Below are 20,520 nucleotides of genomic sequence, written 5' to 3'. Positions count from 1 at the left end.
TAAACACTATATCTCTTTGTTTCTTATGTATGCATAACACAAACATGGTTTTAGGTAATGTTTTAGTAATTTAGTGTATGAATCAGTTTTATGATGTGAAATTTTCTGCTCAGTGTCATGGCAACATAATAATGTTTCAGTTTTCAGAACATTTTAGCCTCTAGGGTGTGTGTGTGTGTGTGTGTGTGTCTGTGTGTGTATGTGTGTGTGTGTGTGTGTCTGTGTGTGTGTGTGTGTGTTTTGACCAGAGGCCAATGTTGGATGTCTTCTCCAATAGTTTTCCACCTTATGATTTGAAGGTCTCTCACTGAATCTGGGGCTCACAGGTTGACTAGGCCGTTTTGCTAGTGAGCGTCAAAGAATCCGCCTTGGTTTCAGCCTCCTCAATATTGTGACTACAGTAACGCTCCATCACACCCCTGCCTGTATGTGGGCGTCAGAAGTTCAAACCCATGTTCTCATGCTTATCCATTAAGCACTTTATGACTGAGCCATCTCCCCAGTCCCATTTTGGGGTTCTGAATTGGGATGCTCAGCTTATTATAAAGAGACTTGACAGTGCATTGGGAAGATTTTCATTCCCTGTTTCCTCTGTTTTCCTCCCCTGAATCTTCTTAGTCCTCTCTGAATTTAGTCACCTTTGACATTTCTATAACTAGTATCTCTTCAGTTATCTGTGTCTGAAAAGGAATTGGCAAATAAAGGTTATATTCCAAAGTTTTATTTTTTGTAAAAGTAGCCATGACATTTTCATCCCCCATCCTCAGTCTTTCCCTGAAGGGCAGATTGTTTAAGCTTGCAGATTTGAAGACTGCCTTAAATGCTATGTTTTCTGTCATTTAAAATTTATTTACTTTTGAGAATTTCAAACATTGAATACCATATTCGCATCATTTCATCCCTTCCTTTCCCTGCTCTAATTCTTCCTGTCTCCATCAACTCCCTTCTGCACTCCTGACCTCTTCTTATTTCACAACTATTACTATAATGCTGCATGTGCTTCTTTACAGGTGTGAGAGTTGTGTGGATTTACTGTTCGTGAGAGGAGCTGGGAACTGTCCTGAGTGTGGCACTCCACTTAGAAAGAGCAACTTCAGGGTGCAGCTCTTTGAAGATCCCACTGTTGACAAGGAGGTTGAGATTCGGAAAAAAGTGCTAAAGATGTAAGTGTTGTTTATTACCTAGGGACTGGCCAGCAGAGACAACTTCGCCAGTTATCTCGGTAATCATCGTCATTATCTGCTCCCGTCAGCTTGACCAGATTGGCAAATAACAACGTGGTTATAAAAATCATCTGTACACTTATTTTACAAAATTTGTTAAGTTTATAGTAACTATAATATCTACCCTTTGTTAAAGAAGAACGTCTTCATGAATTTGCTTGTCATCCTTGTGCAGGGGCCATGTTAATTTTCCGTGTATTGTTGCAATTTTAGTATTTGTGCTGCCGAAGCGAGCATGAGAACTTTCTTGGTGTTTTCACAGTTTATTCATTTGCTATTATTTAATTAGCAAATCCTGTGTTATATGTATTAGCAGTAATTGAAAAATGGTGTGTAAGAGAGTTGTCAGCCTTGTTCTCATGAGGCTTACCAGTAAAGTAGTGTAGGATATTAAGGAGATAGAAAATAAAGTAGTGAACAAAGCAGATTTACTGTAAGGACTGATAAGGACGTTTAAGTTTCAGTTTGAAGCTCACTTAGAGACACTAAAATATTAGCTGTACTTTATTTTGGCCATGTATGTGGGTGCATTTTTATGATTTGTTAGTAGTTTTGAGTTTCATTTTATTTGCCCCTTTTGTTATATGTACTTTATTATGTTTAAATTATATACATTTCCTTAAGGTTTTGTTTTGTCTTTGGTGTTGGAGGATTGAATACAATGCCTTGGGTACTCTAAGCATGTGCTCTGCCTCTGAGCCACAAAGCTAAACTGTGATTGACTCCCCCGTTCCCACAGGGTTTCTCTGTGTATCCCAGGCTGTTGTGGCACTGGCTCTGTAGACTAGGCTAGCCTCAAACTCAGAGATCCACCCTCCTCTGCCTTTCCACGTGCCTGGATTAAAGGTGTGTACCACCACCACCCAGCTTATTTTTAGATTGTCTGTCTGTGAGTGTGTGTACATCTGAGTGCTGGTGCTCGGAGCTCGAGCTGTTGCGTTGGATCCACCTGAAGCTGGAGTTACAAGCAGTTGTAAACTCCCAGACGTGGGTGCTGGAAACTGAACTCAGGGCTTCTACAGGAGGATTTCAGATTCGTTTTTCTTTCTTTTTTTCATGTTATTAGTTTGTTTTCAATCTTATCTAGTATAAGAATTCAAGAGTTTAATCTTCCTCTTAAATATTCTTTTTATCTGTTAAAAGAGTGAATTCAACATCCTTGTTTTCTAAGCAGTCGGTGTTTTACTATAAAGGAAGGAGCAGCAAATCCAGATCCACAGTACAGGGTCCTCATAGCCAGTAGCCACCACTTGTTTCCCACTGAAAGTGGCTAATTCTAACCCCAGGCTCTCCTCATAGTACCTGCAACAGACCACAGAGATGGTGGGCCTCAGATGCGCTGGCTAGCATTTCTCTGCCGGAAGTTCTGCAAGGGGCATAGAGAAGGAAGGCGGAAGAAAGGACTGCAACACTCCTGTTTCCTTTCTTCATGTCCTGGCTATCCTGAGCACAACAGAGCTCCTAACCGCTGACCTACCTCTCCAGCCCCTCTCAGTTATTGTGTTGGGGGCATACATTTTACTAAAGACTTAGTGACATCTTCCTAGATGCGGAATTATACTTTATCAGTGTCCAGCAGATCTTTACTGTGTGACCTTTTCTCTTTATCCCTTTCAGTTTTGTTATTCACAGGTACATTACAATATCTTTATATTTTGTGACATGGTTTTTTTTGGTTACTATTGCTATGAAAAACTATCGAGTCTTTTTTTATTTAAGCTTCAGTTTTCTGAACTTAATGACATTATATAATAAATAAATAATAAATTTTTTAATGATATGACTTACTTAAGTTCATTTCACATCCCTGAAGCACCTCATTAAATCTCTTTTCTTAAGACCTTTAAGAAATGTCCTGTGATAGCATTCTCTCCTGATGCTACATCTTCTTTGTAATCCTAAGAATTTTTAGAACAGTGTTTTTGGGTTGCATGCATAGCTTGGTGGTAGAACACATGCTCATCATGAACAAAATTCAACCTTCCACACCCCAGAAAAACAAAACAAGACCAAAGTCAGCCCAACAAACCTCCCCTCCCTCAAAACCAGCTTGCATTCACACAGTACACCATTATTGTCTCCATACCATGTATGAATTAAGTAGGAATAAGCAAGCTGCTTATATAAATGGTCTGTGATCATATGTAATACTTGAATTTTCTTTTCTCTATAGATATAATAAAAGAGAAGAAGATTTTCCTAGTCTGAGAGAGTATAATGATTTCCTGGAAGAAGTGGAGGAAATTGGTATGTTTTAATTTGATGTGCTAGCCTTTGGCTATTGTGCTGTTATGTTTTAGATGCCTAGACAGTGTCTCACACAAGACTCCTGGTGGTTTTGTTGTGGTAACCCATATTTATAGGTTTCTTTCTTTTGCAATTGAATCACATATGTCAAATTTAAATCATACAAAGTAAAGGGTATTCTTAAGTGATTTTGTTTTAGAGAAATTATTATAGAGGGAATAGTTTTTAGCTGGGGAGAAGGGTGTGTCCACATTACCTGTTTATGCTTCTGTGGAACAGTAGGTTGGGAAGACTTTGCAGCAGTATTTTCTAGTCAGTGATTTCCAGGCAGACAGTATGATCTGAGAACTCCTTTTCACTGTGGTTAGTCATAAGTTATAAACATAACTTTTGTTTTCCTCCCAAAAGTGTGTTGTCTAGCTTCCCTCAATTTCAATGCTGGTTTGGGATTGAGCCTTGTTTCTGTTTTGCTAAAGAGAATTTCAGAACTATTAAAAGGTATGGGAGTTGTGATATATTAATTAAATTATGATTTTTAAAGTTGTGATAATTGGAGCTGTTGAGATGACTCAGCTTGCTACCACACCTGAAGACTTGAGTTCCATTCTGGGACCACAAAGTGGAAGGAGAGCACCAACTCCCCAAGTTGTCTGGCCACTACACATGTGCACTAAACAAATCAATGTAAAGCACACATTAAACAAGTAACTATAAAACAAAAAGTTACTGTATTTATTACAAAGTTTAGATTTGGAAATGATATAAGGTATAGCCTTTGAAACTGTGAGGATCACATAGTCATCTTCTTATTCTCCCAATTCACAACTTTGTTATTAAAATAGAATAAAAATAATCAGGTTTTTATATGTGACAAATTAAAAAATTCAAATTATTTAGGTATTAGTTAGTATTACAATTTTTCAAAATTTCTTTGTGAGAAAGTCTAGATATCTCTTTCCTGATGTATTTTAGTACCTTAGCACTGTAGATTTTTCTTCTCAGTGCACTCATGTACTTTGTCTGCATTAGCAACCTTAAGTAGTGTGGGCTTGACTAAGATGATGGTTGAATGTGCTGATGCAGAGGGCACCTTAGGGACACACCGGGAAGATTCTCAGATATAGAACAAGTAGGAGGCTTGCCCCCACAAGAAATGGTTTGCATACATCCTAAAATTGATGTGATTAGTCAGAACTCTGGTGATACAAAGCAGGTAAAAGAGGGCAAGTTGAAAACACTGTTACAGTTCTAGCCAAGTATTCTAGGTAGCTAAAGGAAACTGAAGGACAAAGAAACTGTGGACCAGGTTTAAGGGCTGAAACAGCAAGGGGACCTTGATTTTTCATGGTGTTTTGGTTGAGCCTATTTATGCATTTTTTTTTTCTGTGATATGAACTAATTTGAAGGAGTGAGCAACCTGGGGCCCACAGGTTCATGTTGAGAAGTAGGTGCTAGTAACAGGACAGAGTAAGCTTGGATTTTGTGACTATACAGCATGTATATTTTCTTCCTTTTCTTTGATATGGAGTTTCTCTGTATGGTCTCAGATGTTCTAATAACTGTTTTGTAGGTCAGGTTGGTTTTGCGCTTGCAAAGTTGTCCTGCCTCTTTGTCCTTCCCAGAGACCAAGATTCCAGGCATGCACCATCACCCCTGACCTATAATATCTTCTCTTTCTCTGTGTGTATGTGCATGTGGGTATATATACCCGTGCATGTGCATATGGAGGAGGCCAGAGTCAATGTTGGATGTCTTCTGTCATTTTCTACTTTCTTTCTTGAGACAGGGTCCCTTGCTGAATGTGGAGCTTGCCTATTGGCTAGATTGGCTGGTGAGCAAGCCCGCGGTTTTTCCTGTCTCTGAATGCCAGTGCTGTGATTACAAGGTCTATGCTGCTATGCCTTGGGTTTTATGTGAGTGTGGGGATCCCCAAACTCAGGTTCTTGTGCTCGAATAGCAAGCACTTCAGCAAGTGAGCCACCATCTTACCCTGTAATACTTCACCAGATATGAACCTTTAGACCAGTGCATTTGATTTGAAAATGATTATGCCATTATATATATTTCATGAGGCTGTATCTGTAAAGTATATAGACACTCTGAACCAATGTCTAGTTGATTGTCTCATTGGAGCAACTGACATTTCCTTGTCCTTCCATAGACTGTGCTGACTCATGCCAAAGCATAATGATGCATAGTTAATGCTTTCCATTAAAAGCTGTCCTCAAGTACATCTCTGTTCTGCTTTCTGATGCACCAGTGATCAAGCTTTCTTACATCAATTGTGCTTATTTTTTATGCAATTTAGACCAATAATGTATAAATCTGGGAAAACTAAATAACTGGGTGCTTTTTTTCTTCCTTTAAAAAAGTGGAAACATCACTGTAGATGGTAGTTATAATTTATATAAGAAAGAAGCTGAACTCCTATTAAAGACTAGGCATTAGCATATTACTCAGTTGACACACCATAACCAAGATAACTTATGAAAGATAGAGTTTAATTGGGCTTATAGTTCCAGAGGGTCAGAGTCCATGATGGTGGAGTAAAGGCATGGAAGGAGGAGCTTCAGTTGAGACTTAGGTCTTGGGTTACAAACAGGAGACAAAGAATACCCTGGAAATGATTTGAGTCTTTTGAAACCACAAAGCCTACCTCCAGTGACACACCTCCTCCAACAGGATCATACTTCCAAATCCTTCCTAAGCAGTTCCACCAATTAGGGACTAAGTGTTCAAACATATGTACCTGTGAGAGCCATTCTTACTCAAGCTATCACATTACTGTATTAGTCAGGGCTCTCTAGAAGGTCAGAATCAATAGAATGAAAATTATATAAATTTATATATATTTAATATGATATAATTAAATTAGCTTTCATTGAAATAGTAACAATAGCTGTCTCACATCTGAGAGGCTGCAAAACCTCTTGCTTGGTTCTTGAGTCTGGACAGTTTTCCACAGAGTAGTCCCACAATGGCTGTCTCACACGAGAAGCTGACAGCTCAGTAGTTGCTCAGTCCATGAGGCTTGATGCCTCAGCAGCTCCAGTCTGGTGCTGAAGACCTAGAAGGTTGTTGGAGAGTTAGTGTTCCACAGTCAGCGATAGAAGCCTGGAAATGCTGCTTCTAATATCGACACAGGAATGGCCAGCAGCAGCAGCAGCCACAGGGTAAATTCCTTTGACAGCAAGAGGGAGGTCAAGCAAGCAAAAAGCAAGTAATCTTCCTTTTGCTATGTTCCTTTTTTTAAAATCAGGCCGCCACCAGAAGGTGCCACCCACATTTGAAGTGGTCTTCCCGCTTCTACTGAAGTAATCAGTGTAATCAGTGAAGTAATCTGAGGTGAGCCCCCTTGCTCAAATGTTTTTAACTTGTGACAAACTGACATTATAACCAACTGTCACTACTGCATAGTTAGGGTGTGTATCTTTTAAGTTAAAATAATCTGAGAGAGGAGGTAAGGAGAGAAGCGGAGGGCAGAGAGGGGAAGAGAAGAGGGAGGAGAGGAGAAGATTTATTAAACTAAAAAGCTTCACTGAGTAAAGGAGACAACAGAATAAAGAGATAGTCCACAGAAGAGGAGAAAACGTTTGCAAGCCACGCAGCTACTATTGACTCCTGTATTAGTTCCTTTTTTGTTGCTGTTGTAAGGTACCATGACCTCAGCAATGTTTTGAAGGGTTTATTTTGGCTCACTGTCCCAGAGGGATCATCACCATCATGGCAGGGAAGCATGTGAGCAGGCATGGTACCTTGAGCAGAAGCTGACGACTCATATCTTGAACCTCTCGCCTTGAGCGGAGAGAGCACACACTGGGGACAACAAGAGTCTTTAAACTCTGAAAGCCCACCTCCAGTGATGCACTTCCTGCCATAAGGCTATGCCTTCTAACCCTTTCTAAACTATACTACCAACTGGGATCAAACATTCAAATGTCCCTGTATCTCTGAAATGTACAAGAACCTTTGGCAACTCAATGGCAAAAATACAAATAACCTTATTAAGAAGTAGACATTTCTCAAAAGGAAACATACAAATAGCTAACAGATATATGCAATACTGCTCAACATTACTAATTATCAGGGAAATGCAAATTAAAATCACAGTTAGATACTGTCTGTTAAATGGTCCACTACAAAGAAAGAGCATGTAATGTGATATGTTTGTTAAGCAGCTTGATGTAATAATTCAACATGTGTATGTACATATACCAAGCATAACATTGTACTCTATACATATATATCCAATTATTATTTGTTAAAAAGCCCAAGAGATGGTTCAGTGGTTAAGAGCACTGGCTATTCTTCAGAGGACCCAGGCTTGATTCCTAGCACCTTCGTGATCACACAACTATTAATTACTCTGGTACCAGGAGATCTGAAGCCCTCTTCCTGCCTCTGAGGGCAACAGACATGCACAAGTTGCACATACATGTGTTTAGGCAAAATATCCATACTTATAAATTCATAAATACAATTTTTTCAAAGGATAAATATGAAACAAGAAGCTCTGTAAACTTGGCTGTCAGGAAAATTTAGTCTGTGACTCATAGTGAACCAGTAAGGTTTTTAAAGGACACCCCCCCCCCCAACAGGGTTTTTCTCTATAGACCTGACTGGCCTCGAACTCTCAGAGATTCACCTGCTTCTGCTCCCAAGTTCTGGCATTAAAGGTGTACGCCACCATCTCCCATCTAGGGACCATTTCAGTAATGTGGATGAGAAATAAGGAAATAATTGAATTGGCTGTAGTTGTGGGCATAATAGAGAAGACATTTTAGAGAGAATATTCACTGATTTGACATTATAAAGTGAGTTAGAAAGACGAGACAGATGACTTGAAATGCGGCCTTGAACTCTTAGCTCAGTGGTGTTAAGATAGTGCAAGTTGGAGTGCTGGGAAGCCGGCAAAGTGCTTGCTGTAGGACCCGAGTTCCACCCCTAGGACCCAGGTGGACAGATAGCTGTCCTGGCTTGTGCCTGGAGTCCCAGTGCTGAGGAGGAAGAGACAGCAGCTCTATGGGGCTTGAGGCCAGTCAGCCTAGCCTGCTTGGCATGTTCTAGGCCAGTGAAATACCCTGTCTCAAGAAACAAGGTGGCTGGCCATCATGAAAAATGACGACTAAGGTCGACCTCTGTCCTCCACATGCATGCGCCCTCCCTCTACATGATCCCTACCCCTACAAAAGCTAATGAACATTGTCGAATCATGTTTTTTATTGTTCTGTCTTGTGAGATGGGGAGTCTGCAGAAAAGAGGAATAGGATAAAGCCACTACTTTGGGGCCCTAACACTGCTGGGTGTGGCTCTACAGCTGCTTCATGTGGTGGTGTTCTATTTGTTATTGTAGAAATAGAATTACTTTCAAAATCTTTTCTGTAGCTGTCTAGTTTGTGCTTTGTCTTTCAAAGATACTTAAGCGTTCTTGCCATCTGTGTTGACTTTTTTCTGCTAATCACAAGAACAAAATGTCAATTTAGTAAACACCTACTGATTACCAGAGTGAGCCGCATACACGCTATAAATTTCAAAAGTCTAGACGAGACAGGCATTTTTAACCTTCTTTTGTATGGAGAACAAGCACCCAGAGCCTAAATATTGTGCACAAGTTCATATTGCTAGTAATTGTGACCAATAGTCTTCTCTCAGTGCTTTGGAAATGCATGACATGTATAATGAGTAGTTGGCAGTCCAAGTCTGGAATATGGTTTGCTGAGAAATAGTCTGAGATGTGAGAGGAGATTGTAGGTTTTGGCTTGATGTGGTTCTGTATGCATGCAATTCTAGTACCCAAAGGACTGAGGCAAGTGGTCATGAGTTATAGGTTAGCCTGGATTGCAAAGGAAACCCTGTCTCATAAAACAAACAAACAAGCAAATAAAAAAGATCTCACACCAATTAACTAGTCCACCACCAATAAGGAAATTGTCTAGAGCTACTTTTTGGTAGGTGTTAAAGAGTTTTGACTTTGGTTTCGTAGAAGTGTAGCATTAAGGTTACTTAAGCATACAGTGAGAGGCTTAGAGATAGGAGGTTAGTTCTGGTCCGTGTTTGAGGAGTCACAAAATGAAAATGAAGATATTTTGTATATAAGTATGATTATGAATTCCTTGAATAGCACGTGTATAAAAATTAAAATGTGTAATTTTGAATAATGATGTCAGGAAGTTACAATAGAAGGTACACATGAAGATGAGCTTTCTTCTGGCGCTAACAACAGGCCCTCTCTGTGGGGATGACAATGTGCACATAGAGCATTTTGTTCCTTCTGGCCCCAGGGATGTTCTCAATCGTTTGTTCTTAGCTTCATAATAACCAGATTATTCTTTGGGTGCAGAGAATACTTATTTTAAAAGGGTGAGAAAGCCCGAAGGGCTTTAATTGTAAATTCTGAATGTCCAAAGACTTTAAAATTGCACTTAAATAACATTAAATCTTTCAGAAAACAGAATAGGTTTTTTGTTTGCTTTTAATTTTCGATTAGTCAGGTCAACATCTGAGCCATAGCAGCAAACAGATAAAGGGTCAGATGGTTGTCACAGAAAGCTAGCTCCTGCCCCTTCGCTGAGGCTGCCGTGCCGTCCTGATTCACTAGGGCTCAATAAGCTTACTTCATCTAAGACAGTTCTATGTCAGTAGTTCAGTTTCATGATCCTGATCCTTATTTTTGAGAGAAAGAGGTTGTATTATCTGCAATCCTGATTTACTTCCGTTATATTGCCAATACTTTAATTTTCTTAGTGAAAAATGAAATGTCTATTTTGTTTTTATTGAGATTTATCATGACATTTGTAATTACAAAAGAAACAAATTGCTTCTAACCATGTGAATTTAACTCAGCACTGACATTTATTAACTTTTTGAATTATATTTAACAGCAAGTTTAAACCAATAATAAACAGGAACATTCTAGTAGGTCTAACAAGATATGTACATTGAAAAAAATTACAGGGTGGAAAGCAAGTTGAAGAGACTAGTAAGAAGTTATGTGTTTTTGACTTTCACAGAAGGAAACTGGATCTGCAAAATGATTTGTTTTTTTGTTTTTGTTTATTTGTATGTGAGGGGGCGGTAAATGCCAAATCTTTTGTTTCAGGTAGAAATGTGTTTCTAATTCAGAGCATGTATTTCTATTGGCTCCTGACTATCTTCAATTTTCATTTTTTTAGACATTTTTAAATGATTCTGTGTGGATTTCACATCTTGCATGCCAATCCTACCCATCTCCTCATCCCTTCATATCCACTTTCTGTCCTTGCAACTTCTTCTTCCTCCAAAAAAGTAAAATTTAAAAGAAAATTTAAAAACCAAAACAAACTAACATAACAATAATGCAAGTCTCAGTGTGGAAGCTGTAGTGTGACACAGTGCGCCACACAGTATACCCTTTGGTCTGTACATCTTTACTTGTGTTTATTGCAGTGAGTCATTGATCTGGCTCGAGACCTCTGGGTTCTGCTACACCATCAATGCTAGGCCCTCACTGGGACTCCTTTTGGATATCCTGTTGTCCTATTTAATGGAGCTCCTGCAGCTTTGGATCTGCAAGTCGGGTCCGTTCACATGCTCCAACAGTTCATAGATGCGGTGGATATGGGTGGGGGGAGGGTGCTCATAGCCTTATTTCTGAGCCTGGGTGGTAGCTTTGTTGGTCAGCCTGCTGACTTTCCCTCATTGACACCACCAGGGTGAGCTCTCCAACACTGCACCAGCTAGCTTACCCACTACAGCAGGCGGCAAGGAGCGGGGCCAGTTCTCCTGCTCTCATGCCATCTGGGCAGCCCAACCGCACCCACCCACAAGGACCAGCTCTACTATTTTGCTCAGACAGGTACAGAGTCCTCTCTTCCACATACTCCAGGGCCGGCCTTCCCATTCTTGTGCCCCCAGTGCCATCCCTCCTGCCTGTCAAAGGTGACATGGGGTGGCATCTTTTCATCACCTGCCTGTTGAAGGGGGTCACCTTTCCCTCACCACATGGCAGATGTGAGGAGGCATCTCTCCTTTCTTGATCCCAGGGCCAGCTCACCTGCACAGGGTCAGCTCCACTGTGTTGCCTGGGGAGAGCGAGGTGCAGGGCCCATTCTCCTGAGTGCTGTAGTTGGTGAAGGGCAGGGCCAGCTCTCATGCTCTCATGATCTCAGGGCCAGCTCTCCCATCCGCCTCAGGCAGTGAGAGCCAGATGATGGGGGAGGGCAATCCATCCATATGACAGATGAGGAGTGGGGTCTGATTTTTTACACATGTCTGAAGGGCCAGATCACTTGCACCCCCATCAGCAGAGTGATTTGTAAAGGTACTTCTTGCAGACCTGATGGGCTGAGTTCCACTCCCGGAACCCATGTGATGGAAGGAGAGAACTGATGCCCACAGGCTGTCCTCTGACCTTCACATGCACTCTGTGGAACACACACCCTCCTTCTCTCTCTTATTTAATGAATGTAAAAAACACAACGCTGTGTCTGTAATGTATGAATTGAGAGAAGTGAAATAATTAAGTCAAGTGCCTATATTACATCTTCCATAGATGTTTCCTGGACCTAGAGTTCAAGGTAATCATGAGTGACCCAATAAAACTGATAGATGATTAAAAGGCACAGAAGAAGGATAAAGACTGAGAATCCAATGAGGAAGAAGTCAAAATACTGAATATTTGGCTTTTATAGTCACCTTAAAATTTGTATTAAAATTATTTTATATTGTTTCCTTTCTTTTACAGTCTTCAACTTGACCAACAATGTAGATTTGGAGAACACCAAAAAGAAAATGGAAATATATCAAAAGGAAAACAAAGATGTCATTCAGAAAAATAAGTTAAAGCTGGTTGGTTGCTAAGTATTTTCTTCTTTTGTATGAGTAACAACAATTTTCACATAGTACTTAAAAAGATTTTATTAGTCCTTGGAGTGTTTTATACAATGTATTCTAATCATGTTCAACCCCACTCTTCATGACTCTTCCTCAGTTTACCCCTCCCTTCCCTACCTACCCTTCTTTGTGTCCTTTAAAAAAAAGTATTTCAAAAGAAATTTGTGCTGCTCAAATGTTCCTGGATGTGCGGTCTTCCCCTGGAGTTACCAGGAGCTACACTTGCAGAGAAATTGTTCCTTCCTCCCACAGCAGCTGTTGGTTGCCAGTGGCTTCATGGCCAGGGTGGGACTGTGTGCTCAGCTTCCGCTCCTTGCTGGGATTGACCTGCCTTGGGCTTGGTATGGCTATGAGGTCCTTTGTGCAGCTGCTCTGATGTGTTCAGAAGACACTGTCTCCTTGTAGTTGTCTACTTCTTCCGTCTCTTACACTCTTCCCGCGACCTCTTTTCCATTGGTCCCTCAGCCTTGGGAGGGGGTGTGCAGCACATGTGTTCCAATTAGGACTGAGCACTCTGCAGTCTCTTAGTTTTTGTGCCTTGGCCCATTTTTGATCACTGTTAATCACCATCTACTGCAAACAGAAGTTTCTCAAATTTCGGTTGACAGATGTGTTCATCTATGGTTTAATACTAAGTCATTAGGAGATGGTTTAACCCTATATCAGCTTAGTGGCATAATAGTCGTGAATTCTCTCTTAGGGCCTAGTGCCTATCTAGCTGTAGGGTCTTAGCCCAACAGTGGGGCCAAGTATGGATTCCATCTCATGGAGCAGGACCTAAATCCAACGAGAAGGTGGTTGGTTACTCATCATGATGTCTGTGCCACTGTTGTACCAGTGGTTGTGTCTTTCCAGGACAGTTATGTCTCACAGGGTTCATAGCCAGGAAGACTGATGATGGTTTCTCTCTGGCAGCTTGCAGAGCACCTTTCCGCACCATGAACACTGGGTGTAGGGATGAAGTTTTTAGTTCCATGCTGGCCTGCTTTCACCAGGTTCTAGGACTCAAGTATGTTTCTTTTTACTGTCAAATTCTAGAAGGTACCCAGTAGTACTAGTAGTGACCTCTAATGTTTGGATTTCTATGGGACCTTACTGACCAGTAATTCCAAAAGTAGTAGTTCAAACCTAGTTTTGGGCTATTTGTTTGCTAACCTCTCAAGTTTATTAGGGATATTGTTATACTTTAATAGTATAGCTTAATTTTAACTCTGTATGTGTGTATATATATATTAGAATACTTCTGTAGAAGTAGGTTTCTATATATCTTTCTTGTACGGTCTTTAGTGTTATTTACCCTTCCCTACTATACGTTTTCTACCCTCCCTCTGCTCCCACTTTAACCATTCCTATTCTGTTATTCCCTTCTAGCCCTTTATGGCAGTGCAATGTCATGTCTCTCCTTTGGAAGTCCCTCCCCATGGCCCCTTAGTGATGTGTATGGACATTACAAATGAAGCTCACACCTGAAGATTCAAAGCTAACATCTACAGATGAGAGAACATGTGACATCTTTCTAGGTTTGGAGTAGCTCACTCAAAATGACTGTCTCCAGCTCCAACCATTTACCTGCAAATTCCATCCTCTATGCGTCCCTCTGTGTAGCCCTGGCTGTCCTGGAATTCACTCTGTAGACCAGGCTGGCTTCAAACTCAGAGATCAACTTGCCTCTGGGTGCTGGGATTAAAAGCACACGCCACTAAACCTTGGGTTAATTTTTTTCCTTATAGCTGAATAATATTCTATTGTGTAAATATTACCATGTTTTCACTTCCTGTTCATCAGTTGATGGGCATCACAATAAATATTGTGAATAGATCAGAAATGATCGTGGATAAGTAGGTGTCTTTCAGATGTGATGTGGACTCCTTTGAGTACATTTCCAGGAAAGGTATAGCTGGATCATACGGTGCAGCCCTCTGTGGAAATCAGTGTGGATGTGTTATATAATACTATAAGAAACTACCCTTCTTTTAAAAGCCGTTATCTTCACAGGAATTTAAGCAGAAATTTAAATTTCTAGAAATACAACTCTACTGTATAGCTGCATGTAGTTAGGGGATATTCACATTACTGTAGCAAAACCTATTTTGACATTACATTAAGCTGTATTTTTTAAGGAATGGGTGTTTAAAGTAGACAGTTGTTATTGCTAGTGTCTGTCTGTGTTGTTATTCTTTGGGCAGTTAAGTTTGCATTTGAGCACTTTTCTATCCTTGGATTTTACCAACTAAGCTTTCTTCTAGCTCCGAGTTTGGCTGTTTTGTATACTTCACATAGGTGAGAACATAAAAGTATTTATTATGTGTGGTTAAGTTTCCCTAAAATTTCTCAGACTTATTTTGTGGTCTGTCCTGGCCAAAGTTTTGTATGTTATGGAAAAGATTGTGTAGTCTGCTCTTGTTAAGTAGAATGTTCTGTGTATGTATTTTGTACCATTTTGTATAAAGAAATGTTTTTGGTCTCTGTTTATTGACAGTTCTGTTTGGGTACTTTTTCCATTAATTAAAAATGGACAATTTAAATTTTTTCTTGTGTTGCTACCTAAATCTCCCCTCAGTTGTCATATTACATGCTTTATATAATTAGGTGCTCTGATATCGAATGCAAATGTAACTTTCATATTTTTTTTAAATCATTGTATTATGTCCTTCTTTGTCTCTTCTGGTATCTTTTTACTTAAGTCTGTCTTGTATTCTTCATCTCAGTGAATGGTGCTAGCCATTGTTCACACTCCATGTTTTGTTGGTGGCTTATGTTCTAACCTGACTCTTCTTCTAATTCTAGTATTACATAATTAAGTAGCTATTTTTTTTTTAAAAAAAAAACTCTTTTGAATACTGTTCTACCCAGTCTTCCTATTTAGCTTGAACCAGGTTCTGTTGATCTACACGTCTTGTCTTACAGCTTCAAGTCATCTTAGAAATCCACTCCTTGGATTCCTGTAATGTCTTCCCGGTGTCCTCTTGTGTTTTATAGAAAAGTGCCATGATCTTCCTTCTCTTTTGCTCTCTAGCTTTATTTAAAACATTTTCCCACATCTCATGACTTAGTCACACCAGATAATCTAACTTGTTTCATATTTGCCCTGTTTGCTTAATAGGTTGTTGTACTGTTGTGAGAGGAGGCTTTAGTATCTACTGTTTGAAGTCTCAAACAATGTACGACCTTCCTAGGGCTACTGGGACAGATTGCCAAAACCCAGGTGGCCTATATATTATTCTTTTCAGTATTATGGCGGCTGGAAGTTTGAAATCCAGGTGTCAGCAGGGCCATGGTGTCTCTCTCTTAGCCTCTGGTGGTAGCCAGCAGACTTTGTCATGCTTTGTTTGTCTTCGCATGTGCTTCTCCCCGTGTGGCTGTGTCCAGGTTTCCAGAATGATGTTATCTTAACTTGATTAAATCAGCAAAGAGCTCCCGTCTTACCCCCGCCAAAATAAAGTCATATTTATTAGTACCAGGATGTCACTCTTTAGCCTCTCTTTTCATGGGACACAGTTTACCAGCAGCACTGTATGACACCCTTTCTCTTTATACTTAAAGTCCCAAGGAAAACTCGTTGGCAGTTAATAGCATCATTGCTGCATACACTGTGTATGCTGTATCCACACCTGATGCACTTATCTGTGAACACTCAGACACTTTATGTAGATCTGTCTTTTTACAGATGCTCTTACTAATCCTTCTAGATGACATTTTGATTCCCATCTCAATGGAAGCATGTATTAAAAGCATTGACTTATTAACGGGGTAAAGGAATTTGTAAAAATGGGAGAATCACAAGACTTAGCAACTGACTTACAGAGAATGGAAAAGAGAGTACACGGAATGGCTTTGAGAATGAGTTCCCTTGAGGTGTGCGGTTATTGTCATTAGAATAGGACTACAGTGAGCCTGACTGCTCGGCTTTGCACATACCAAGTTTAGAGTACAGGAGTGCACTTCCTTTTTCTCCTTAGACAGTTTGGTGTTTTGTTGAAGGAGGAATTTTCTGAATACATGAATTGAAAAAGAAAATCCATGTGAAGTTGAATGACTTTATCTATAATAATTACAATTTACTTCTCACACCTCACCCAGTATTAACCAGTTACTCCATTTCAGTTTCTGGGCTTATTCTACTTGGTTTGCTGTTTTCCTTCTCTGAGATAGTACAGGCTCACATGAAATAATAAGTATTGTAGTTTATTCTGTGTAGAATTGTTAGATCACTAAAGCACAAGTGATGAAACTGCTTTATGTTTTCAGTAAACAGAGTACAGCGTAGAATTGCTGTTGGTTGGTAAATTCACTCCGTTTCTTATGTGCCTTTCTCTTTAGACTCGGGAGCAGGAGGAATTGGAGGAAGCACTGGAAGTGGAACGACAGGAAAGTGAACAACGAAGACTGTTTATCCAGAAGGAAGAAGAACTGCAGCAGATTCTGAAAAGGAAGAATAAGCAGGCCTTTCTAGATGAGCTAGTCAGTATTACTGCTACTTACCTCTTAAAAACTAATCTTCCCGTGGATTTGCTGGAAAATGGTTTTTAATGGCAATTCAGAGTGTTCCTACTCTATTTTACTTCCAACTTTCTCCTAATCCTTTTAGATTAAAAAATTATTGTGTGCAAGGATGGGGCTGCTGAGAACATATTCCGTGATATATGTGTAGAGGCCAGGGGACAGTGTTGTAGAGTTGGTTTCCTGCTTTATTGGGTTCTGAGGATCAAACTCAGGTTGGTGGGTTTGCAAGGCATGTGAGGGCCTTTACCTGCTGAACAGGCGTCTCTTTAACTTTTGTTAGTTATTCTTTTTGGCAGTGGGGTGCTTTTGAGACAGGGTCTCTCTATATAACAGCTTTGGGTGTCCTGGGTAGACCAGGCTAGTGTTGAACTCACAGAGATCCACCTACCTCTGCCTCCCAAGTGCTGTGATTAAAGTCATGCACCCCCACAGCCTGAAAATACTTTTTTTTGGTTCTGATAGTTATTGATGTCATCATATATATTGCTGAAGAGTAAGACATATCCCTCAAACCTTCATCCCATATAATTTTTATGCTTACAATTCTGTGAATCAAGAATTCAAGTGGGCGTGGTAGTGCAGTTTTTTAATCCCTGCACTCAGGAGGCAGAGACAGGTGGATCTCTGTAAATTCAAGGTCATGCTGGTCTATTTAGTGAGTTTCAGGACAGCCAGAGCTACATAGTAAGACCCTGTCTCCACAAAACAAAGCAAAACAAAACCAGAACTCCTTTCCTTTGCAGTATATTCTCAGGTTGCCGTGCCGTCTGTGTGACTTCTGTGGCTGGGCATCTTGTCCAGCATCTCAGCTGTAGGAAGGAATATTCTAAGAGTAAAGAAGTAGACACGGTATGGTCTGAAAGGCTTGGGCTGGGAAACTGGCGCAGTGTACCTACTGATCAGTGAAGGAGCCTGCTGCATTCCAGGGGGATGGGTGTAGATTCTGCCCTTCGTGGGTCGATTATGACCCCTTCATCTATAGTATATGCTCAAAAAATGTGTGTGTTGGTATAGAGTAAGTTAATCTGATATTTAATTTCTACCCCAAGGAGAGTTAAGTGATAGGATCATGAAAATGATTTTAACTATAATTCTTATCATATACGCATATATGCCCTTTTATATTTTGCCAACTTCTATAGTGGATTTAAAGTGATTTATCCTAAGATGTGAAGATGGTTGTGGACAAGACACATTTTGGGGCCTTAAAGAAGACTGTTAATGGTCAGGTGTGGTGTTTCACGCCTTGAATCCCAGCACTTGGGAGGCAGAGCAGATGGGTTTCTGTGAGTTCGTGGCCAGCTTAGTCTGCAAAGTGAGTTCCAGGATAACTAAGGCTGTTATACATACAAAGCCTGTCTCGAAAAACCAAAACCAAACAAACAGAAAGGCTATCAAAGTGAAGCTCTGTTGTCATGTGTTGTAAGCATTCCTGCTCCTTTCCCTCTCCACTCCCCTCTCTTCTTCTTACTCCCTCCCTACCCCTCTTTCTTCTTCCTTCCCCTTTTCAGCTTTTTGTCTATATTCATCTCCCTTGCAGATGAGATTATAACTTTATAACATAACTGACATAAATATAAACAATACTCAGTGGATTGTTAGTCTCTAAGCTTATTGAAACATTGTTTTTAGAGCATTTCCTCTTAATAGTTTCCCAACAAGCTGATTTTGAATGTGTTGGTTATGTGCTGAAATATAGTGACTGCGTGTCATATTTTTGCATGAAAAATAATCTATTTGGGTGAAATGTAAGTGTTATTAGAATATTAGTACTTCCTACAGTTAGCTCAGTATTCAACTTTGTTAGCAAACAGCAGGAAGTGACTATGGTCTGAGAAGTGGTTCATGGAATTGATACTTTATTATTGAAACATATTTTAACCCTTAGTGATGCTGGTGACATCACAAGCTAGAAAACGTTTCTCTCTGGGAAAGTATTTCTGCAAATTTTCTTTCCGGTCTGTCTTCACACATTCATTTTCCATGAGGCATTTCTTCAGTGTGGACATGCTCCCAGTCTTCATGTGGTGTTGTTCTGTGATGGAGGAAATGTCAATGTATTTTCTATTGTGTCTTTGTTCAAAAAACATTTTAAGACAGTTAGCCAGAGGTAAGATAAAAAGCAAGATTACATCTTAAGTTAGATGTAGGTGATAAAGAAGAATAAGAATAAGAGGATTAATGAGGATTAGACAGAAAGTCTCACCATAAAAGCCTATCTAGGGCTGGTAAGATGATCTTGCCATATTGCCCCTACTGTCAAGCCTGACAACCTGAGTTCAATCCTCAGGACTCACTTGTTGGAAGGAAAGAACTGACCTTCACAAGTTGGTCCACATGTGACATCCACATGTGACCCACACAAATAAATAAAAATGTACTCTAAAAACCCCTCCCCACTTGCTATGAGTGGAAAGTGAATTTGCTTGTAAGTTTGTTGGCAGTGTCGAAGCTGAAAGAATCTGGAAGGATGTGTGCTTCGGCCTCTGTCCCCGTTCTGGAGCAGCCTTTCATTAGGTCTCTGTAGCCCTTAGGCTTGCAGAGTCTTCAGTCCTCAAAAGCACCAAGCTGCTGCCTAGGTGAGCCGCTGCCTCGGTGAGCTGCTCTTGGCCTCAGGCTCCCCTTAGATGCAGTGAGGCATGAAGTAAGAGTTCTTGCCCGTGTTGTACATTGTGTATAATCTGGAGTTAATACCGGTCCTTGTGAGTTCCCTCCTCTCGCTTCCTGTTTTCTTCACCTGCAAGTCATTACTGCACATATTTCCCTCACTGTTTAGACCATGTAACATGGTGTTTAAATAGTTCTTCATAATTCACTGTATTCATTATTAGTACAATACCACTGCAGTTGGGCTTTTTATTTCCAACTTTTAAATTTGTCTGTAGATTTTTACTGTTGTTAATATTTCAATCTTTATTAAAATTTTTGTTTCTTTTAATCCTTGACTGACTTAATTAAGTTTATTTTATCTTGATTAATCTGTATTAATGAAGTGAAAATGTATTTTTCTATGTGTTCATGTTAAATTTTTATAAAAAGGGAAAGCTAGCATTGACATTTGTAAGTGTGTCTAGAAGATTTAGCCTTTGAGTTGTTCCCTGGACCACACTTATGCAAGGATGACTTATTAGAATTCTTTTCTTTCTATTCCTAAGTTTGGTCTTTGTGCCCAATGTCACTTTTTAACCTTCTGAAAAGCACTGGCAGCACACTGTACTGTATGTGATAGGGTTTAATGTTACAGTCTGAATGTTTATGGCTTTGCATTTGCCATAATGTTGGCTAAAAAGTCCATTTATTTTAATCTGAACTGTAAATTCAATTTTTTAATAGTTTGGAAAAAGATTTTTAATCAGGTTCTGTGTTATTAAATCTTTTTATATTCCTGTTTGAAAATTCTGTCCCGTTTATGTCTTAAATTTTCTGAGTTAATGCTGTTGTCAATTGCAGTAGCTGATTCTTATTAGGAATACTGTTTGCCAGATGGCTTGCTTAAAGTCAGTTAAAATAATCTTTAAAAATGGTCATTATAAAGCTTTTAATGAGTGTTACAGGCTGTCTTATTAAAATTTCTTTAAATATTAAACAGTGTGCCTTTAGGCAATTACTGTGGGCTCTGCAGCCTTCCAAGGTGCGATGGTCAGAGTGGAGAAGCAGCCCCAAACTGGACGTGCAT

At 39.8% G+C, this 20,520-nt stretch overlaps 1 protein-coding gene and 1 non-coding gene across 4 annotated transcripts in view; one reads left to right on the top strand and one right to left on the bottom strand.

The window, feature by feature from the left end:
* Positions 1 to 20,520, top strand: part of Mnat1 (MNAT1 component of CDK activating kinase) — a 161,383-nt gene that overhangs the window by 56,673 nt on the left and 84,190 nt on the right. For all 3 annotated transcript variants that reach the window (XM_085697540.2, XM_085697538.2, XM_048415716.3), the window contains exons 2-5: positions 1,011 to 1,163; positions 3,397 to 3,470; positions 12,193 to 12,296; positions 16,662 to 16,802. In XM_085697540.2, the coding sequence (XP_085553666.1) occupies positions 1,011 to 1,163; positions 3,397 to 3,470; positions 12,193 to 12,296; positions 16,662 to 16,802 (472 nt within the window). The remainder of the gene's footprint in view (positions 1 to 1,010; positions 1,164 to 3,396; positions 3,471 to 12,192; positions 12,297 to 16,661; positions 16,803 to 20,520) is intronic.
* Positions 1,354 to 1,460, bottom strand: LOC125388109 (U6 spliceosomal RNA). Its single transcript, XR_007228122.1, has one exon. It is a non-coding gene; the product is annotated as a U6 spliceosomal RNA (small nuclear RNA).

The sequence above is a fragment of the Myodes glareolus genome, chromosome 11 (genome assembly GCF_982192425.1).
Source record: "Myodes glareolus chromosome 11, mMyoGla1.1, whole genome shotgun sequence".
In the NCBI taxonomy this organism is placed as follows: Eukaryota; Metazoa; Chordata; class Mammalia; order Rodentia; family Cricetidae; genus Myodes; species Myodes glareolus.
The sequence above is the reverse complement of the archived record's forward strand: the minus strand, read 5'-3'. Positions and strand labels throughout refer to the sequence as shown.